Source organism: Nilaparvata lugens, chromosome X (assembly GCF_014356525.2).
Source record: "Nilaparvata lugens isolate BPH chromosome X, ASM1435652v1, whole genome shotgun sequence".
NCBI classification, from domain to species: Eukaryota; Metazoa; Arthropoda; class Insecta; order Hemiptera; family Delphacidae; genus Nilaparvata; species Nilaparvata lugens.
Window position 1 is genome coordinate 35377365 of NC_052518.1, and position 21043 is coordinate 35398407.

General features: G+C 35.1%; 2 protein-coding genes across 2 annotated transcripts in view; both read left to right on the top strand.

Annotated features, from left to right (window-relative positions):
• Window positions 1-21043, top strand: part of LOC120354557 — a 30717-nt gene that overhangs the window by 7540 nt on the left and 2134 nt on the right. The gene's annotated exons all lie outside the window — the stretch shown is intronic.
• On the top strand, window positions 8162-10679 carry LOC120354989. Its single transcript, XM_039443213.1, has 3 exons — window positions 8162-8238; window positions 8320-9159; window positions 10252-10679. Exons 2-3 carry the CDS (start codon window positions 8776-8778, stop codon window positions 10291-10293), a joined length of 426 nt encoding a protein of 141 aa, XP_039299147.1. The 5' UTR covers window positions 8162-8238; window positions 8320-8775; the 3' UTR covers window positions 10294-10679.

Below are 21043 nucleotides of genomic sequence, written 5' to 3' on the forward strand. Positions count from 1 at the left end.
AATCAGAATAGCAATGGCATCTTTTGTAATGAATTGTTCAATACCATCCATAATATTAGCTTTTATTGCACTCGCCATTTCAGATAATCGTTTTTCAAACTCTTCCTTTGTTAATGAAGAACTAGTCAATTTCTGCAAAGTAGATTCTAAATATTGCTTATCAATTAGCGATGGCTGTGTTTCATTTACTTTAGTAAAAATTTCTGTACTATGCTGTTTCAATTTAGTATTGAGATAGTTTCTGTCCAGCACCTCCAAATTCTTAATTTTATCTGATATGGCTTTTAATTTCTCATCTAAATAAGCTTTATCAACTTTATCGTTGTTAATACTCACCAACTGGGATGAAAAGCTGTCTGTTAAAGTTTTCACTTCTCCTAGAGCAGATTCTAAAGTTAGAGTTCTCTCTCCAATAGCTTTATCAATATTAGCAGTAAAATTTTGTAATGTACTTAGAATATGTTCTCTTTCAATTATGCTCACTCCAATATTCTTTGTATTTTCCAAAATGAGTTTGGTTATTTGCGAATCTAAATAAAATTTCACAGCTTCACTGATTCCTTGTTGATTTATCGATTCGATTATCTTCTGCGTTATCGAGTCAATATCACATGTAAGATTAGCAACAGCAGGCCCAGCACTTGGTGTATCAATTCGACCGAATCGACGCAGAGTCATTGTAACACTAAACAATTAGTTTTGCTTCTTTTAGCTCCTCAATTATAGACGCGATCTCAATATCATGTCCAGTGTTGCCAGAAGCTTTTGAGGAATAGAGTAGATTTAATCTTTCCACTAATTCGTCAAAATTATCAAAGTATTGATAAATTCTATCATGAGAATTATTTTTTGCAAATTTCAATAAACCCCATCCCTTCTTTTTACTAATTTTTTTACTGGGAAATAACTTCTGAATCATTTGCGATTTAATTCCCTGATTTCGTTTAACATACCCTCTTTGATCTTAATGTATGCCTGTAAGTGTTAAGATTTTTTTATACTTATCCAGATCTCTCTGATTATAAAGATTCGAATTCGGTCTTGAACTGAATAATAACTCAAGTAGACCATGTGTTAAACGAAATCTTTCATTATTAATATCTATATAACCATCGTCGAATATTACTTGCTGATTTCCAATATAATACACGTCATCTTTAGAATTGTATGAAATTCCATAACTAATTGAATTATTCAATTTTTCTGCATGAAACGTTTTTAGATATTGTGACAGCACATCATTGTTTTTACTAGAACCAAGTAAACTGTTTTCAAATTTAGTCGAGCTTAAAAGATTGTCTGTTGAACTCTCATAGCTTTTATCATAACTCGAGTGTTCATCACCAATCTCCATACTCTCCTCTTTTGGCTCTTCCTTTTTTACACCAGAGTGAAAACTAGATTTGGTTTTTCCCAATTCAATTATAGGTTCTATCAATGGTGAGAGCGTTTTCCTATTGTATTCCTCCGATCGTTTTTCAAAATTAAGCAGGCTTCTATGCTTGTCGCTGATTACTTTTCTCAATTTCTTAATCTTTTCGATTAAACTCTCCTTCTTGTTATTTACTATGTTCCTTCCTGTCCTCCTCCTATATGTTTTAGACAACATGACTGTACAAAGAATTAATCTCTACTGAACGGAAAGAATCGTGTCCAGTGAATCCCGATATTTTCCTTCCTTTATATCACATTCTTTCAAAATTGTAACAAAATTATGCGGTTTACAATTCCAAACTGTATGACAAAGTTTACTGAAATCTTTATAAGAAATATCTCTTCCAACATGATCTCTGTGAATTAATTTGAGACTCAATAAATCCATCTTAAAAATTATAATCATATTTGCATTGTCTCCAGTGAAATGTTTCTGTGTAGCTCCATAACTCTGAATTGAATATGCTGTGTCAATATTTCGATGACGTCCCATAGTAAAATATTCTCTTATCTGTGGCACATTGCTCAGTTGTAAGTCATCGAAAATTACTAAGCTATATTCGGGGATACGGTTCGGATGGGGAATTTGGCTCACATCCTCTTTCATGTGAAATCCGATATTTTTCAAACCTGCAAATACCTTCTTGAGAAAAACATATTTTGGTTGATATAAGCTCTTGCTAAATAAGTAAATGTGCTTTAATCTTAAGCCATTTTCAGCAAATACTAAATTAAATGAGAGATTTGTTTTTCCTCCAGCACTGGGAGAAATAATTAACATTCTTGCATTATGAGGAAGTAAGTCTCCATTTTTACAAAATGCAGGCTTTTCTTTATCTGTAATTAATTTATCAAAGTTAACAATTGGTATTTGACTCATGATTACAAACGTACAGAACGTGATCTGATAAGCTACTGAAAATTTTTACAAAAGTTAGATCAGTGCCGCTATGAATGAGAGCAATGACCGAGCACACATGCATTAGCATAGAGGGGCGTATCAAGAGATTGGAATGTAGACACCACTCTCCACCTCCTGTCATCATCATCAGACAGAGGATGGATGTATCTACCTTCTCTGTTCCTCACCCTCTTTTCTGCTTATCGGCTATTGAGTGTGCAAAGATTCTTATATTACGAAATGAAACTATGGATTGAAATGAGAACCAATGTTTGATAATAATACTTCTATTATATTTTCAACGAATGTACATTATGATATTTACAATAGATTATTTACAATAAATGTACATGATATTTACAATAGATTACAAAAGATTATTTTTCATCTAATAATTGATCTTTACTAATATAACTAGATGTTGAAAATCCAATCCATTTCACTAACAATCCTTTTTTATCACGTTTTAATATTTTTTCAATCAAATACACTTGTCTCTCCGATTCGTTTAATTGTGTTTTTTTAATTTCTTTTGCATAAAACCAACCACTAATTACTTCACCGTTTAGATCTCTCAGTGAGTAGGTTATAGGTTTAGAAGGAAATATAGAGTGAATCACAAAATACTCTGCGCTCCAGTTTATGTTATAAGATTTATCGAAAAATAATCGTTTCTTCGAGATTCGCACGATATCACCTAGCTTAAATTTTGGTTTTGAATTTTTCAATCTATATCGTCTATTGAATGCAGAATTCAATGACATTAAAACATGATTACGATCTTTCTTCCTCACATCTTCAGGTTTCATTCTAATGAATGAATGCGTTGTTGCATTATAATCACGAACCAAACTGTCTAGATTGCTTATCCAGTTTTTGGTTCCATGTTCAGTTAAATATCTATAAATTTTTGCTTTAATTGTTCTATTAAACCTTTCAACTATGGAGGCTTTCTTATCGGTAAAAACATGGTAATGTTTAATACTATATCTATCTAATAACGCTTTAACTTTTGAATTAAAGAATTCTGTTCCCTGATCTGTTTGGAACAGCTTAACTCCCTTATTTTTAGAAATAATTGCTTTGAGAGCGTTAAATACAGATTGGCTTGTCTTGTCTTTTAATGGTACACAATATGCAAATTTTGAAAAACAATTAATAACAACTAAGATATATTTATAACCCTTATTAAAACGCGATAAACTTGTCATCTCAATAAGGTCGGCTTGAAGCAGGTCTTTTTCACTTTTTAGTTCATATTTGCGAGTGGCATAGTTCACACGCGGCACGCTATGAAGCTCTAAAGCTAGCTTAGATCTAATAATATTCATGATATTTACAACAGACAAATCAAAATTAGTGGTGTTGGATGATTGTCACGGAACATACTGAGCAATCAGTTAGAGTGTTGTGGGCACTCTATAATGTCCAAAAGAGAGAGTGTCTATCTCATTCTCCGCAATGTATCTCTTATCGTCATAAGGACTCAAACAGATTTTTGCACATCCAACCTGATACATACTATGATTATAGGATCTTAACATACTAAATTTTTCTACATGTTCACTACGTTCAAACAATGATTTCATATACAAATTAAAATTAAGTTTTCTACATTTAACCGCGGTCTTTACTCCTTTTGCTACACACTTATTTACAGGTTCTTCATTCTCGTTACATACTTAAAAGGAGTAAAGTTTCGATCTTAGGCCTATAAATTTACTGATAGGTTGTGAGGATGTCTCGTCCTTGAACTTTCCTACAACTTTATTTCTCTCCATGGAAAAGCAAGGGTGGCAAGGTGGATAGTTAGAAGTATCGAATAGGCTCAAATTTTCTTTAATCAACTGATACACGTCTTCGACTTTCACGTTTAGAAGAAAACTGTCGGTATCAGTCATACAGAGTTCTACGCAGTGCCAGGGTACGATTTTTTGCAACTTGCAATAAAAAAAATCGTACATATGGAATTTACTCAACTCCAGTACGGAAAACCCGGAATAGACAGGCTTGTTCATTTTAAGTTCCAATTTACGAGAGAAAACCGCGATCACGTTCGGCCTAATTATTTGCCAGCATTTGCATAACAGATTTGAAATGTACTTGTCTAATCGTTTTTTGTCTGTAATAATTTCAACATTGATTTGTTTCCGGACTGATTGTATCATTTTTCCAAAGATCAAATTGCAACAGGCCTTAAAGAAAGATACTTCAAATTTATTTTTCGCGGCCTGTCTATTTCTGATATTGAAGTTGATGTAGCTTTTCAGCCAGGGAGATTGGGAAAAGCTTATTATGCGATGTACTTTCATTAAACCAAACCAAGCTGAAGGTAGAGTTTTAAATTGAGGTAGTGTATAATGTACTTTTCATGGTGAAAAAGTGTGTTCATGAGTTTTCTGGTTCCAGTTTGACCGTTCTCATTTGTTTGGTAGTTCGACAGCAATTCCCGCGGCGGTGTTAAGTGGAGAGGGGCGAGGGGGAAGCTGGCGTGCTTATCATGTAAATCTTTCGGGTACTCGAGATCACATTCAATTATGTAACCAGTTCCTGAATTGCTGTCCAAATTCGCGAAATCAAGCTTGGAAATTTCTTCCTCTGTGAGGAAATTGAAATTCCCAAGGGGCAAAGATCTGCTCATAGCTTCCGAGTATAAACTGTTTGCATCAATATAAAGGAGATAATTACTCGGTTTTGAAGGGTCGTATGTTTCGGGTAGATGTTTGTTATTCGCTTCACAATAACGTTTACCGATAAATGAGACCCTGCCTCTCATTCCTGCTTCGAACATGAGATGCATGTCCGGGTCTGTAATTAATTCCAGTTCGACTTTGGTGTATTTCAATATGCAATTCCAGGTGAAGTGCGCGAGAGAAACAAAATGGGTGACATCAAGGCCGTATGAGCTAAAAAGTGTAGACCTCATGGATTCAAAAACTTCCGCTAATAGCATCATGTCCAAACATAAATGAAAATCATGATTTACACCCAGATTTTTCAGTTTGAATGTTGAGAACACTCTTTGTGCATGCTCATATTCTTCGCGAGACAGAGGTGTATCAGTTAAATCATTATGAAAACATTCGATGGGGGGAAGTGACGTTTCCGCGAATTTTTTGGGACAGCTCATGTACGAGTAAGGATATACTCCTTTTTTCAACAAGAGCTGTCTGTGTTCGCGAGGTGGATCATGAAACACCGAAAATAATCGCTCGAACTTCTTTTCCATGTCTGTACTTTCTACCAAATTACGCACCAATACTTCCAAGGATTCGTTTATAAACTTATAGGAATCTAGAAAATTAATTTTGCTTACCGAAAGTGTCAAAAATCTCTCTGACGTATTCACGATGCAGGAAATTTCTTTTTTACATTTACCAAGCGATTTCAGAATAAAATGCGAATCAAAACCGGAGAAATTATGAAAATAACACAAAATGTACTCTGGAGTACGAGCTGTTAAATTGCAAGAAACGTGTGCCACACACAAGTAATTACCGGTTTCATGCGCGTGGTGACGACATTTATCCGTGTCTAAAAATGGTTCAGCACAAAGCCCGCAGTTTACCGAATTTTGAAATTCGCGCTCTTGACTTTCGGATAAAGCTTGCATCAGAATTTCTCGTTTCATATCCTCATACAAAATGTCGCCGAGATCTGTAATTTCCTGAAGAAATTTCTTTATGATTTTTTCGTCTAAACTACTCGATCTATGGAGTACAGGTCCGTAGGCAATTTCCCCGTTAACATCTATAACAACGAAACAATACCCGCAAGGAATATGCCGCGCCATTTTCTTTGTGTAACTACGAGTAATTTCATCAGAATCGGATTCATCATCATCAAGCTTCACAACGTAAGTTTCTAAATCCACGTAAATGGTATACTTTTTCTTCAATGTGGCGCCTAGTTTCTTGAATTTAATTGTCTCTCCGCGTTTAGGATATGAAACACACTGAGATTCACTTTGGAACAAAGTTCCACATGTTTCAACAAATTTGCTTCACCGTCGGTATTCTTAGTTTTGTTTGATGTAAATCTATGGAAACAGAAATTGCAAATGTGTACTTGACCGTTGCGTTTTAAAAGGTGGGAGAGAAGACGGGATAATCCGTTTTTTCCGTTCGCGGTATTAACTAAACAGAAATGAGTTTTTCCTGCATCGCCTTTCAGCATTAAAAGATTGATTTGGTGTTTACGCATGCGGAAAATGCTTGTACAGAAGGGGAAAAACTTTTTGTTCTCGTACGCAATCACGTGAATTGCAATATCCGGATTTAGCATTTCAAATTTCTTAATATCGCGTGTCGTCACCATGAAATTTACTCCTCGCGTATCAAGTGTGTGAGCAAACTTGCTCAAATACTTTACAGTCAAGCGCGAGTTCCTTGGCTTCTGATGGAAATACGCGAGCACTGACAAAAAAAAGCATTTTTCATCAGAGAGATTTTTGACATTTATAATACAATTTTTGTTTTTCAAAAACTGGGGTGTTTGAATGAAACTGGATGTGTATATAGGATTAAATTTAATCACGTTCACATCCAGTGATTCAATTTTCTTTAGCACCCATCCACTCCCATGTCTTACAAAATTTTTGAAAGATGAGAGGATTTTTTTCACAGCCAAGAAAAAATGCTCATTAAAGTCATCATAGTTCTCAAGGACACTTAGCCCTATGTTGGAGTAACTATGTAGATTTATGAGAGTCGAGACAGTCTCACCAACCTGCTTGTCATCCAATACCACTAATTTATACAATAAAACATTTAATACTATGAACCACTTCACATTCCCATCATACCGTGCCGCATGTTCCCTAATTATGTCAAAAACTCGACGTTTCGACCTCTCAAGCACGTTGGTGATGTCGATATCCTCAGGCTTGTCATCGAGGGTGATGCGATGGCAGACTGCTGCGGAATTCACGCCACGTAGTCTGCGTTCCCTCGGCATGATTCTGAAAAACAAAAGAATAACGATCAGGATGAGATAGAGTACAACAGCATGTTTAGTTGTGAATTGGCATTGGTAGAAGAAGGCTGTGTGTGAAAATGATATCTCAAGATCACATAATGTTGTATGAGAGATTAAGATTATTATCTTTTGATAAAAGATGGTCGAAATCTTCTCCGCATTTGACCGCGGAAAACATGGCGAAAGAGGGATTTATATTCTCATCTGCACCAGACATTGTGCGATGTGTATTTTGTTCAATTTGTTTGGGAAAATGGGAAGAAAGTGACATACCAGCAATAGAACATTCAAGGTACAGTCCAAACTGTAGAAGGAAAGATAATATAACAATTGAAGAGGAGAATTTCGATAATAATATTCTACGAGAATATGAAGAAAGATATTTAACTTTTAATTGTGTAGAAGATCCATCCGTTCAAGGAGAGTATTTTGAAAAGCATCATCTATATTGTGACTTTTGTAAATCATTATCCAATAAAGCAGAGTATTTTGCGAGAAATGGTTATTTCTTACATAAAAATCCATTCTTTCTGCAATGTGTCTATTGCAAATATATTATGGAAAATCCATTTGAAAAAGTAATACATTTACCGTTTTGTTTATATGAAGAGTGTGTGAAAGAAGAGCGGGGGTTGGATGTTCCAGATATAGCGTATCGTGAAGATGAGGTAAAATCGCATGCATGCAGTATATTGTAGAAGGTTTTTTTATCCTCTGAGGACAAAAACTGTGCTCCGAGGACAAAAACTGTGCTCCGAGGACAAAAACTGTGCTCCGAGGACAAAAACTGTGCTCCGAGGACAAAAACTGTCCTCCGAGGACAAAAAAATTGTCCTCAAAGGATAAAATTAAAGTAAAAATGAACTTACATGTGTTGATTTGACGAAATGACAGCTATCTCCTCGGCTATGCTTCTCTCAGCTCAGGTAGCTCCTCGACTGTGCTTGTCTCAGCTCAGGTATCCTCTCAACTTAGCTATCTCCTTGTCTATGCTTCTCTCAGCTCAGGTAGCTCCTCGACTGTGGTTGTCTCAGCTCAGGTATCGTCTCAGCTTAGCTAGCTCCTCGGCTATGCTTCTCTCGATGCAGGTATGTTTCCCTCAAGAGAGCACAACTGCTTATGAGACCGGAAACCGAGTTGTGAGGTGAGAAAATGCTGTGAAAAACAATGAAATACTTAATAACTGCAACCAAATATTAGGAATCAATAAGTAAGTGTTATTTCAAAAATATCAGAATGTAACGGATTATACTTACTTACAATCAAATGTCAGCGTTGTGCTGCTGGTAAACCTTTGGGGAGTTGAGTACAGCACACTCCAATTGCACACGCCCCCTCGTATGCTCTCTCTCACTCATACAAGCCTGCAACAGACAGAGAAACGACTTGGTATAAAATCAGTTGCCTCAGAGGAAAATCACCATTTACATTAGAGAAGAGTTAAGTGAACTTATATACCCTACATGAACTTCTCCCTAATCATCATCTACACAATGGATTCATCATCATCTTCAAGCTTCATCATACCAGACAGCCCACCAACAGAGCAGCAGCTCAACTACTGGCAGCAGCAGCAGAAAGCTCGCAGCTCGGCTGCCACCTCCGCTGCCACGGCTGCCGCCTCCGCTGTCTCCGCTGCCTCCTCCTCCGCCTCACCCCTGAAGAGAAAGGGAATCTTCGTTCAACGAGAGAGGGGTGAGGAGATCATGATTCCGGACAGTCCTCTGCCACAATCTACACCGGCTACCTGGGCGCCGCGACGAGCGGTGCTGTCAACTCAACCCAGCAAGCAGCCGGTGAAGAGGAGGCTAGTTTTCGAGGACGAGGCCGTGCTCACTCAATCAAAGGTTAGCTTAAAGAAATATTATTTTTGTATTAACATGTAATGTGCACAAAATCTTTATAAAATGTGAATTAGTTTTTTTAAAACTAATTTCCAATGGATAAAATCTTTTGTGCACATTCCAAGTCATTACTGATTCTTATACTGTGAGCGAAGTCAAGACTGAGCTTCACTTCTAATTGTGCTATCAAAACAATCCAAACACAGATAAATTTTCATGATGGTTGCATTGAAATTTGGATAAAAATTCAAAATAAACATGTTTTAGTAATTTCGATAACAAATTCGAATATGTTGCATGAAAGATTATACTGAAACAATTCAATTATCTAGAAATTTGAATTGAGTTCAAGTAATTGGAGAATTTCCTAGTTATTACTTATATATCATTATTATTACTTACTATATCAAATTACTGATTCAAATAATACATTGTTATTTGAATTACGAAAAATCCAATCACATGCATAAACTGTTTATAATATTTCGTGTGAAACAAAATTATTGTTGATAAAAATGTCCATGTAATGAACTGAAATATTGATTCGAATAATACATTGTTATTTGAATTATGAAGAATCCGATCACATGCATAAACTGTTTATAATATTTCGTGTGAAACAAAATTATTGTTGATAAAAATGTGCATGTAATGATCTGAAATATTGATTCGAATAATACATTGTTATTTGAATTATGAAAAATCCGATCACATGCATAAACTGTTTATAATATTTCATGTGAAACAAAAATATTGTTGATAAAAATGTGCATGTAATGAACTGAAATATTGATTCGAATAATACATTGTTATTTGAATTATGAAAAATCTGATCACATGCATAAACTGTTTATAATATTTCGTGTGAAACAAAATTATTGTTGATAAAAATGTGCATGTAATGAACTGAAATATTTTTCGAGTCAATTTTCTAGCAATTTGAATTGAGTTCAAGTAATCGGAGAATTTCCGAGTTATTACTTACTTTCAGTTTTGAGTAGTGAATCTGTTGAGCAAGTTCTCTCTCTCTCTCGTATGATTTGATGATGAAAAATCTGAAACAAATAAGAGTCTAATGAAATATTTTTTCAACAGAATGTGTGCCAGAAGAGGACAGCTCGATCGTGCCTCTCTTGAGGGAGGAGGAGGAAGTGGAGACAGAGGACGAGGACTTCCTGAGATTATTGAATAGCCGCACCGAGAAGCCATGGATGCCTTTCCGCGAATTGGAAGAGGGGTTGCCATATCCGATATGTGACGTGAGAGAGGCGTCCAACCAGCACGGGCGGCGAATTGTGCTCAAAATCTGGGTACCTGGACTACGTATAACAGATGTTTATCTTCCAGAAAGATTTAGCCGGATTTTGTGCACAAAAGACATTGAAAATTTTAAATTAAAGTGCAAAACCTTATCTCTGTTTGTAAAGCATGTTAATGCTTTTATGACTGACATAAAAATTGTTAAATGCTAAATTAGCATTTAGCATTTTTTATGTCACTGACCATCTAGCATTAACATGCTTAATATGTATGTGTCAGTAGTGTTCAATAAATAGTTTTTTTGTTATTCTATAAAAATTGTTCTCAATTCTCACCTGTTATACACAGTTCACTAGAAGTAGTAGTAAAACACGTACACAACCAGACGTTCAGTCACCACTATGCACTTTTATTATGAGGAGTGCTGTGAAATGAATGTCTTTTTATAGCTTGTTGTACGCACGCACAAGGGCGAGCGTCAGACACATCAGGCACAGCAGTCAAGGCCGACTTCAGTCAAAGGTCGGGCTTTGCTCCCTCACATCTGTTTTGGCACACGCTCATATCTGTATCTGCTTCCTCCTTTCAAATTGTGTTTGGCTTTTCAGATTCGCTATTTGAAAAGAATAATTCTTTTAATGAAAGAAAATTCTTTTCAAATAGCAAATCTGAAAAGGTGAATTCGATTTGAAAGGTGAATTCATTTCTAAATTAATAGAAAATTCAATTTTCTTTTAGATTAAGTTAGTGTAATGATTAATTAACTTTAGTTAATGTTCAACCATTGAGTTGAAAGGTAATGAAAAATGGTATGTAGGAGAGAGCAAACTCCAAGGAAACGAGGCAGAGGTATCTTAAGCTCTGCTGCCAGAGTACTTAAGGGGGCGGCGGGTGCTACTACAGGTATTACTTCAACTATTTTAAATAAATTGATCGATATTACACCTGTGGAGATCCCAATAGCCCCTGGCTACCAGTATTGTGGCCCTGGCACCAAACTTGAAAAGCGATTAGCAAGAGGTGACCCGGGAATTAACAAACTAGACCAGGCTTGTAAGGCACACGATATAGCACATTCACAAAATAGTGATAATGCAAATCGATCGAAAGCTGACAGAGCACTAGCGAATGCAGCGTGGGAGATTTTTAAAAATCCGAAAACTCCTCTTGCAGAGAGAGGACTCAGCTACCTAGTTACAAACGTGATGAAAGCTAAAAATTACTTTGGTGGTTCTTTGAGAAAGAAGAAGAAGAAGAAGAATGAGGGGAAAAGTTATAGTAATGATATTAGGCGCAAAGCTATAGCTCAGTTAGAAAAGCATATTGCAGGGAAAGGGTATTTCTTGAAGCCTTTTCCTAGTATTAGTGGGGGCAGAATTTTAATTCCACCCCCACCACCATCATCATATGGAGTGAGTTTATTCCCCCAAGTTAAGAAACGAAGAACAACAACAAAGAAGAGTAGGAAGAAGACAAAGAAGAGTAGGAAGAAGTAAAAGACATGAATATTGAAGGAGAATTGAGTAATTATGATTTGATTGATTGGTCGAAATTATTACAGATTCAGCTAAGAGGTATATATGCTAGATGCATTACCCAAAAAAATTCTAAAAAACGAGAATGCCATTGTGAATTTAGCAAGGGAAAGCGAGGATAGGACACATTGGGTAGCATATAAGGAAGTTGGCTCTAATGTTTGGTATTTTGATCCAATTGGAAATTTACAACCGCCATACGAATTGGACAAATATTGGGAAAAAGAAAATGGAGTAAATATATTTTATAATGTAGAGCACATGCAACCATTAAATAGTGATTTTTGTGGTCATCTCACATTATTGTTTCTTGCAAATCAGTTGTAATTAAGTGTTTGTGCTGAACGCACACACACACACAAGATGGTTGTTATTAAATTAAGATCTAACACAGGTAACCTCTATGAACATTTACAAGAAATAATAGAATTGGATAAAAATCGTGAATGGGAAATTGGATTGATTAATTTTTGTAGTTACAATAGTATTGCAAACATTAACTAAGGAACAAATTCCAGCTTCTAATATGGTGATAGATTAATCGAGTTGGATATGGGTGCATATGAACTTGAAGATATTATAAAATCTCTAAAGAATAAATTGAATATTGATGAGAAGAAGAATAAACTTATTATACATGTAAACGTAAATACTATGAAGATTGAAATTCATTCTGATAAGCCTATTGATTTAACATATTCTGATTCGATTGCTAAGATACTTGGTTTTGATAATGTTGTTTTGCAGCCAAATAAATGGCATTATTCTCAGCATTTGGTTAACATAACAAGCATTGTTAGTATTGTAGTTGAGTGTAATTTAGCATGTGGTAGTTACTCTGATGGAAACCAAAAACATATAATCTACAAATTTTTACCAAAGGTTCCTAGCGGCTATTTAATAAATGAAGTACCCTCTCCAATTATTTATGTACCTTTGAATACGCATCGAATTCAAACTATTAATGTAAAGGTAACGGACCAGAATGGATCGTTTATTGATTTCCGTGGAGAAACAATTACAATTAGGTTACACATACGTGAAAAGTAATGGGTTATCTTGTTTTCAATCCACGTTCAAATAAGACGTGTACACGTGATGTCATTAGAGAGACGAACGTGAGAGCGTCAACACCTAAAAACAAACGTGCTTTGTTGGGTAAAAGTGCAAGAATATTAGAAAAGTTGGGTTTCATAGTTGATTGGCGTCATGTACAGCGCAGCAATTAGTGAAATTCTGGATGTGGAGACAGACCTTCAGTTTTATAATGATATTACTAAATTCCAATTTCATACTCATACAGTTTATTCGGGACAGGAGATAAAAAACTCTGACGAGGCGCGTATTGGCATAAATTCTTTAGATGTCTATTCTTTACCTTGCAAATCATTCATATTTATTGAGGGAACAGTTAACTGTACAAAACCGGGAACAGACCCAGCCGATGCACCAGTTGCAGCAGACTATAAATTAAGCAGTAACGTAATCGGCAACCTTTTTGATGAAATACGATATGAATTAGCAGGTCAGCAAATTTCTAAATCAAGATTGATTGGATTAACATCCACAATTAAAGCTATTCTAGTGAAGAATACGTTCGATAAAAACACATATCACTTGGCTGGTTTTGACAGAGCAGGATATGAGCTAACGGATAATAAATTCACTTTCTGTGTACCGCTCAAATTAATCCTCCCGTTTTTTGAAGATTTTCAAAGAATAATTTTAAATTTGAAACAGGAACTCGTCTTATTGAGGTCGCCGACAGATCTAAATTGTGTTGAGTTGGCAAGTGGAACAAATGTTAGTGTGAAAATTACATAACTGCAATGGAGAATGCCCTACATAACTTTAGAAGATCATGTAAGACTGAAATTTTTGAAACTGCTCGATGCTGACACTCCACTGAAATCAGGTTTCCGACATTGGGAAATTTGTGAATTACCAAATTTGCAAAATTCACTTAACCATTCTTGGGCAGTTCGCACCACATCGAGTTTTGATAGTCCAAAATACGTTATAAATGCATTTCAAATAACACTGACACGTCAACAATAACAAAAGACGCTTTTAAAAAATTGATATTGGACTTAAAAAACGAGATTCTTAGTGGTCAAGCCAAGCTAGAGAAATCGCTTGATGCGTGTAAGCAGCAGCTCAGTTCGAACGCCGTTATTCTTACAACACAGAGTGAAATCATTAAGGCACAGGAGGAAATTATCTCATCTTTAAAAATGGATAATATAGAGCTGAAAAAGAATGTCGAACTTTTGACCAATAAGTTGGATGCACTCGAGCAGTATGGCCGGAAGAATACGCTGGAGATTCGAGGTGTGCCGGTTGCTGATAACAAGAATGTGGCAGATTTGGTGATAGCGACATGTAAGGCGGTTGGCGTGACTGTGGGAGCCGAGGCGATTGACGTATGTCACCGCCTAAAGAAGAGTGCAGCACAGCCGACGCCCGCCATCGTCGCCAAGTTTGTGCGTCGCGACGTCGTTCACCAGGTGCTCGCAGGCAAGAAACAGTTGAGGAAGCTGTCCTCTCGAGTCTTTGGCAATCAAGGTGACGATCAACCAATTTATATTAATTTGTCATTAACTCTAGAGCGGAAAAGGTTACTAGCTCAAGCTAAAAAAATTCAGAAGGACCTGGGGTTCAAGTATGTTTGGGTTGACTGGGCTGGAAATCTAAAGGTCCGAAAGGTGGATAAGGAAAGGTGTTTACTATAAATACAGATAATGATCTAAACGCTCTTATGGCCACCTGTACTTGACTCCTTAATTTTTCGAAAGAAGAATCCAACTTAACTGACTGATGGTACCTATTTTAATTTGATAATGTAGATTTTTTCCCAAATAAGAATAATTCTAATATAATTAACAAAATATAGAAATGCCGTACAGAAAGATGATTAAGTTTACCTGATAAAATTTCGTTTGAGGCATGGCTTGAATGTGCCTATACCACTTCTTCTCTATACCTAATTTAAGTAACTTTTAAAATTAAAAACTAACAAATTTTCATTTAACGTTAATTTTTCTTTTATCACATAGTTTTTCAAAGAAATTAGTAGCTTATATCTTTTCTACTTTCTCTTGTCTATTTTTTCTCTTTCCTTTTTAATCTTTTTAATAACCTTTCATGGTAATAATTGATAATTTTGACAATGAAGCTGCACAGGAATGCTACAATACAATTGAGTTAGATAATATTCTTCCACCCCTACCAATTAATTTTGTTAATGATGTGGAGAGGAGTTCAATGAGTGCTCTTCACATGAACATACGAAGCCTAAACAAGAATTTCGATGAATTCGCCTACACAATTGAAAACTGTTCCTTAAAATTTAATATTATAGTATTGTCTGAGACGTGGATGAGCGAAGACGAGCCTTTCAACTATGTTTTGAATGGTTACTCGTCAATAAATCAGCCAGGTAAGAGAAATAGAAAGAATGGTATCTGTGTTTTCATCAGTAATGAACTGTCTTTTAACAAATTAAACATTGAAATTATGGAATCAGACTCATTGATACTTAATATTAAAAATCCTATCACTAAAAATGAGATCAATTTAATTGCAATATACAGATCACCCTCTCTATCAGCAAATCTTTTTTTGAATGCTTTGGAAAGTACTTTAGAAAGACTGCTCGCACATAAAAATATAATTCTAATTGGTGATATCAATATCAATCTAAAACAGACTACCGCTATTTCTATTGATTATTTCAACATATTGTCTTCAAACGGTTTCGTCTCCTATATAAATAAACCTACTCGAGTCCAAAATCAATCGGAATCGTGCATTGATCATATCTTTTTCAAAAATAGTTCCTTCAAAGCTGAAGATTTGATAGGTGCTATTTTCAAGACCGATATAACTGACCATTACAGCACCAGTATCCATATTAAAACCGCAGACGGTGGTTCTGATAGGCCTAATTTAGCAAACACTATTACTGAAAAAATTGTTTTCAATAAATTAATTTCAAATCTTGAAAATGAAGATTGGGAGGAGGTAATAAATAATAATAACATCCATACACTAGTACACTCTTTTGAACAAAAACTTTCAACCCATATTGAAAATGCAACTATCAAAATAAAGACATCACACAGAAATAAACCACTAAAGAACTGGATCACCACCGGACTAATAAGAGCTATTCAAACCAGAAATAAAATGCACAAAAAACTACAGAAGCAACCACATAATAACGAAATGAAACAATGCTACACTCGCTATAGAAACGTCCTAAACAAATTACTGAAAGAAACCAAGATTAGGTATTACAGAAATAAATTGGAGCAAAGTAGAGGTAACTCCAGGAAGACATGGAATACCATAAATGAAATACTTGATGTAGAAAAGAAAAATTCAAAGACTGATATTGATCCTGAAATTTTAAATAAACATTTTTCGTCTATCGGGAGAGTACTCGCAGAAGAACTGAATAAAGAAAATAAAAACATCCCTCCTCCAACTGGTCAAAATTCCCGTTTTTCACGAATAGGTTTCCCAAATTCCTTTTTCCTTTTCCCGACAAATGAGGAAGAAATTATCAAAACAATTAAAGACCTCAAATCCAGCTCAGCACCAGGAATTAATAACATAAATAATAGCTGTCTAAAAATCATTGCCCACTATATTGCTAAACCTTTAAAAATTATAATTAATAAATGCTTTGAAGAAGGTTTCTTTCCGGAGGAGTTCAAGGTGGCTAAAGTCATACCTTTACATAAATCGGGAGATGTTGACGATCCCAATAACTACCGCCCAATAAGCTTGCTAAGTGGATTTTCAAAGATCATGGAAAAGCTTATTAAAAAGCGGCTAGTACAATACATGATTGTGAGTAAGGTGATTCACCCTAACCAGTTTGGATTTCAAGAAGGAAAAAACACAGAAGACGCTATTTCGTTATTAGTAAAAATTTTAACTGAAAATTTTAGTAATAATAAAAAATCTATTGCAATTTTTATTGACTTGAAAAAAGCATTCGATACTGTCCCACACACCAAACTGTTGGAAAAGCTCAATAGAATTGGAATTCGAGGTTTGCCCCTGAAACTTTTTACAAGCTACCTTGAAGGTCGCTCTCAAATATTATCAATTGAAAATAAATCCAGTACTGAAAATCTTTTAGATTACGGCTTACCGCAGGGGACTGTACTCTCACCAATTTTATTCATACTATACATTAATGACCTCCTGAATCTCGACTTGCAAAATGGTCAAACAATCTCATTTGCCGACGACACCACTTTAGTTTTTTCGGGTGATAACTGGGAGAGTACTAAAATATCAGCTGAGAAGGGTATTTCCAGGGTCAAGAACTGGCTTGACTATCATACCCTGACTCTGAATCATAAAAAATCTTCATTCATGACCTTTACACCAAATGCTGCTACTCAACCTGTAAACCGAATAAACTTGAAAATTCATAATATCAAATGTAATAAAATAGGTTTGAATGATTGTGACTGTCCTAAACTAGAGGACTCTAAAACCGTTAAATACCTGGGAATAATTGTTGACCGTCATCTGAGATGGGATTCCCAGATCCAAGCTCTATGTCACAAGGTCAAGTATCTAACAAATAAACTTTACAAAATGAGCCAGTTGAAAATGCAACAAATTACTAGAATGGCCTACTTTGCTTACGCACAATCTGTGTTGCAATATGGAATTAGGGTATGGGGGGGTGCTGCTGAATGTCATATAAAAAAGATCTTCAATGTTCAAAAACATATAATAAAAGTGGCACTAAGCAAACCAAGACTGTATCCTACTAGAATTCTCTTCCAGGAATCTAACATACTTACAATCAAACAGCTCTACTTGAAAAATTTAATTTCATATTTATTAAAAAACAAAAATCTTTTCAATACCCGAATTACTCCATATAACACGCGCCAAACTTACAGGAGATCTGACTTACCTGAAACTAATCTAACAGTATGTAGAATGCAATTTCCGTATAGATGTGACAAACTAGTAAATATTATACCACAAGACTTCATATCAGACAATCAAAATTGCTATAAGAGAAAAGAAATCTTATCATGGATCAAAACATCACCTGACGTTTTCAGTAATCAAAGGCAGTAGCTTATAACAAATTCTAAATTTACGTTTCTCCACTCACCTCTTCTCATCACCAGTTGACTTGTGCATTCACTGTGCTTCTTCTCTTTCTCAGGTTTTCCCTCTTATATTTTAAAAAAAAAACTGTTCTTCATTTCACTCTGTATTTCAAATTTGTTTTACCATTAGGCTATTCTTAGTCATTTATTATATTCTATTTTATAAATATTTTTTCTTTTCTACGTTTCTCAATCTTTATATTCTCTTACTCATGCTCGCGAACAGACGAAAGTCTTGCGAGCTACACATTCTTTTGTACTCTTTATTTATTTTTGTATTTTTGTGTATTTAAACTATGTAAAATGTGCAAAGAATGAATAAATTGAATTGAATTGAATTGAAATTGAATTTCAAACTGATCGTAAGAATAAAATTAAAAAATCAATATCTAATTTCGATAGCTGCGGTATTTACAATGTCAAAGTATATTTGAACAGCGAGTATTATCCATATGAAAATCTGCTAGGTAAAAAGGAGGTATTATACCGCATGTTCCTGGATTTCGTGCCCTCGTATTATAATCATCCAATCAATAGCGAACTCGGAACAGAAATTGACTTTAAAACGTTTTGTGAATCAACACCGCTGATTGTTGTAGATTGTTCACACCAAGCAAGTCATTTGAAATCATCGACAGATGTTCGTATTGAAATGGAATTTAATAGTGCAGTACCTGCAAATACTTCCACATATTGCGTTTTAATTAGCGATCGTGTGATGGAGTACACACCTCTGACGAGCATGGTGAAAGAAGTTCAGTAATTTGCGCACCGGCTATATAAGGTGTGCACTCTGACAAATTTGGTTCATTATCAGTTTCACCTTTGAACAGACTACATGTCCTATTCTTTGTGTTCTGATATTTTGGACAAGCCACAGACTCACTCTATTGGTATTCAGTGTGATCTTGATTCTGATAGTTTCTATTATGAAGCAAGGTGCAGTACACCGAAGCCGCTGCAGGTGGAGGAGGAGAAATGAGAAGAGGAGGGGAAAGACGAAGGATTCAACAAGCCTGCCGATGATAAAGAAGTGGACAAGCAAGCGAGTGCAAAAATTGCTACAGTTGATCTTCACTGGTTTAAACAAGATTGTAATCAAAGCATTGTGAAAGAACTTGCCATAATTGATCAGTTCAATAATTATATTGTATTCCATTTCAAATCACCATTTGCAAAGACAGAATTGAGTGCAAAATTGTATAATGATGTAACATGGTTAGAACGTCACTATCATAAAATAAAATGGGAAGATGGAGATTTAGAATACAGTGACTCATTAATACGTGATTACCTTGCAGGTTATGAGAAAATTTCCACAAAAGGAACTGAGAAAGCAAAGTTTTCAAGAAGATTACATACTAACGTTCAATGTATACCAGAGGATTTTCCAAAACCCGATTTCAGCTTTTTCACTAGTTCATGGTGTTATGCTGTGTGTAACATTCATAAAAATAGACCACATTCTCGCTGTGCTTTATTCTCTGCGCAACATTATAATTCTTTGTTGTTTAAAAATATGTATCAAACAAATAATTTCTTGTGCTAAAACAATCGAATGCAAAGTATGAAAATGGCGCCGATGTACACGAATTCACAGAAAAGAAACTTTGCTCGTTATGGATTCTTCTACAACGGAAAAGAGATTCAGTGTGTTTATTGCATGCATGCATTGAGACTGCATAAAGCACGTACATGTTGTCTGTTGTCAATTAATGAAGAAAGGCCGCTTAATTACTCTATAATAGTACCTGCCTACACATAGTTTTCTTCATTCGCTCAACAACATGGATCAGACAAAGTGGTTAGCTGCCGACAACGAGTCTGAAGTGAGGTTGAAAAACTGTATTGATTGGTATGATGAATGCAAAATTGCTATTAAGAAATCATCTCATGAAAATTATAGTTTGGCGAAACAATTGAAAGACATTTTTCTAAGCACGGTTGATTTAAATGACATAAGAGACTATCTATGTTATTATCATCCTCATAATTTGTCTATAGATAAGCTAATTAGAATTGAAGATGAAGTTATGTATTGTTGTAGTGAAATGTGTAAATAAACTTTTTCTATGTTGAAAACAAATTTTTCATTCAGATATTTCCTTGTGCATTTTGGTTTAGTTTCAGTCTAGACTTGATTGAGCAAGCACGTATCAAAAAAGTTATGCCCACCTCATTTTGCTGTTAGCACACGAGCTGCAATTAATTTTTTTAGAAGCGAGATATGCCCACCTCATTTTGCTGTTAGCACGCGAGCTGCAATTAATTTTTTTTTTTAGAAGCGAGATACGCCCTCCTCACAGACATCTGTTACAGCTAAGTGCACCTCGTGCCTTATCAATTATAGTTTATAGCAATCAAGGACATGCAGTGTTTTAGCTTTGCAAAATTCAAAAAATTAACTCTCCTCTTGATGTCAATTTCATTTAATGAATTTGATTCAATTGCAAAGAATATTAAATTTTCAACAGGATTCCAAGATGTTGATTTACCGTTAACAAAAACAGAAAATGTACACTTTCCAATTTTATCTGAGATTTTCGAATTGCTCGATATTCTAGACAGCGGTCATCTACATTATTGTAGTGCAAATGATTTGTCAACTATTGTTACAAATTCCGACGAACTTTGGAAATGCTTGTATGACATTGCAGATAAAAAATGTAAAAGAACAACTTAGATCATTGACCTCTCTCTGTTGAGATATGTCAGACATCAATAGAGCTTGAGTATGACCCCCAAGTGAAATGGGTCTGAGGATATCTATACCTATTTTTGGATATGCTAGCTCATTCTGAATTTACTATAGATATCCTCGGAGAAACACTTAAACAATAATGCCTGCGGTTTGTACAGCACATGAAAATTCAATATAAATTGATTGAGTTTTCTTAACTGTCAGGTGGAAAGCAAACCATTATTATTGTTAAGCATTAG

What these genes read in the sequence shown, in the direction of transcription:
- LOC120354989 (XM_039443213.1), top strand. Translation starts at nt 8,776, where the DNA reads ATGAACTTCTCCCTAATCATCATCTACACAATGGATTCATCATCATCT. An exon ending in CCGTGCTCACTCAATCAAAG is followed by an intron (nt 9,160 to 10,251) that starts GTTAGCTTAAAG and finishes TTTTTTCAACAG; the next exon opens with AATGTGTGCCAGAAGAGGAC.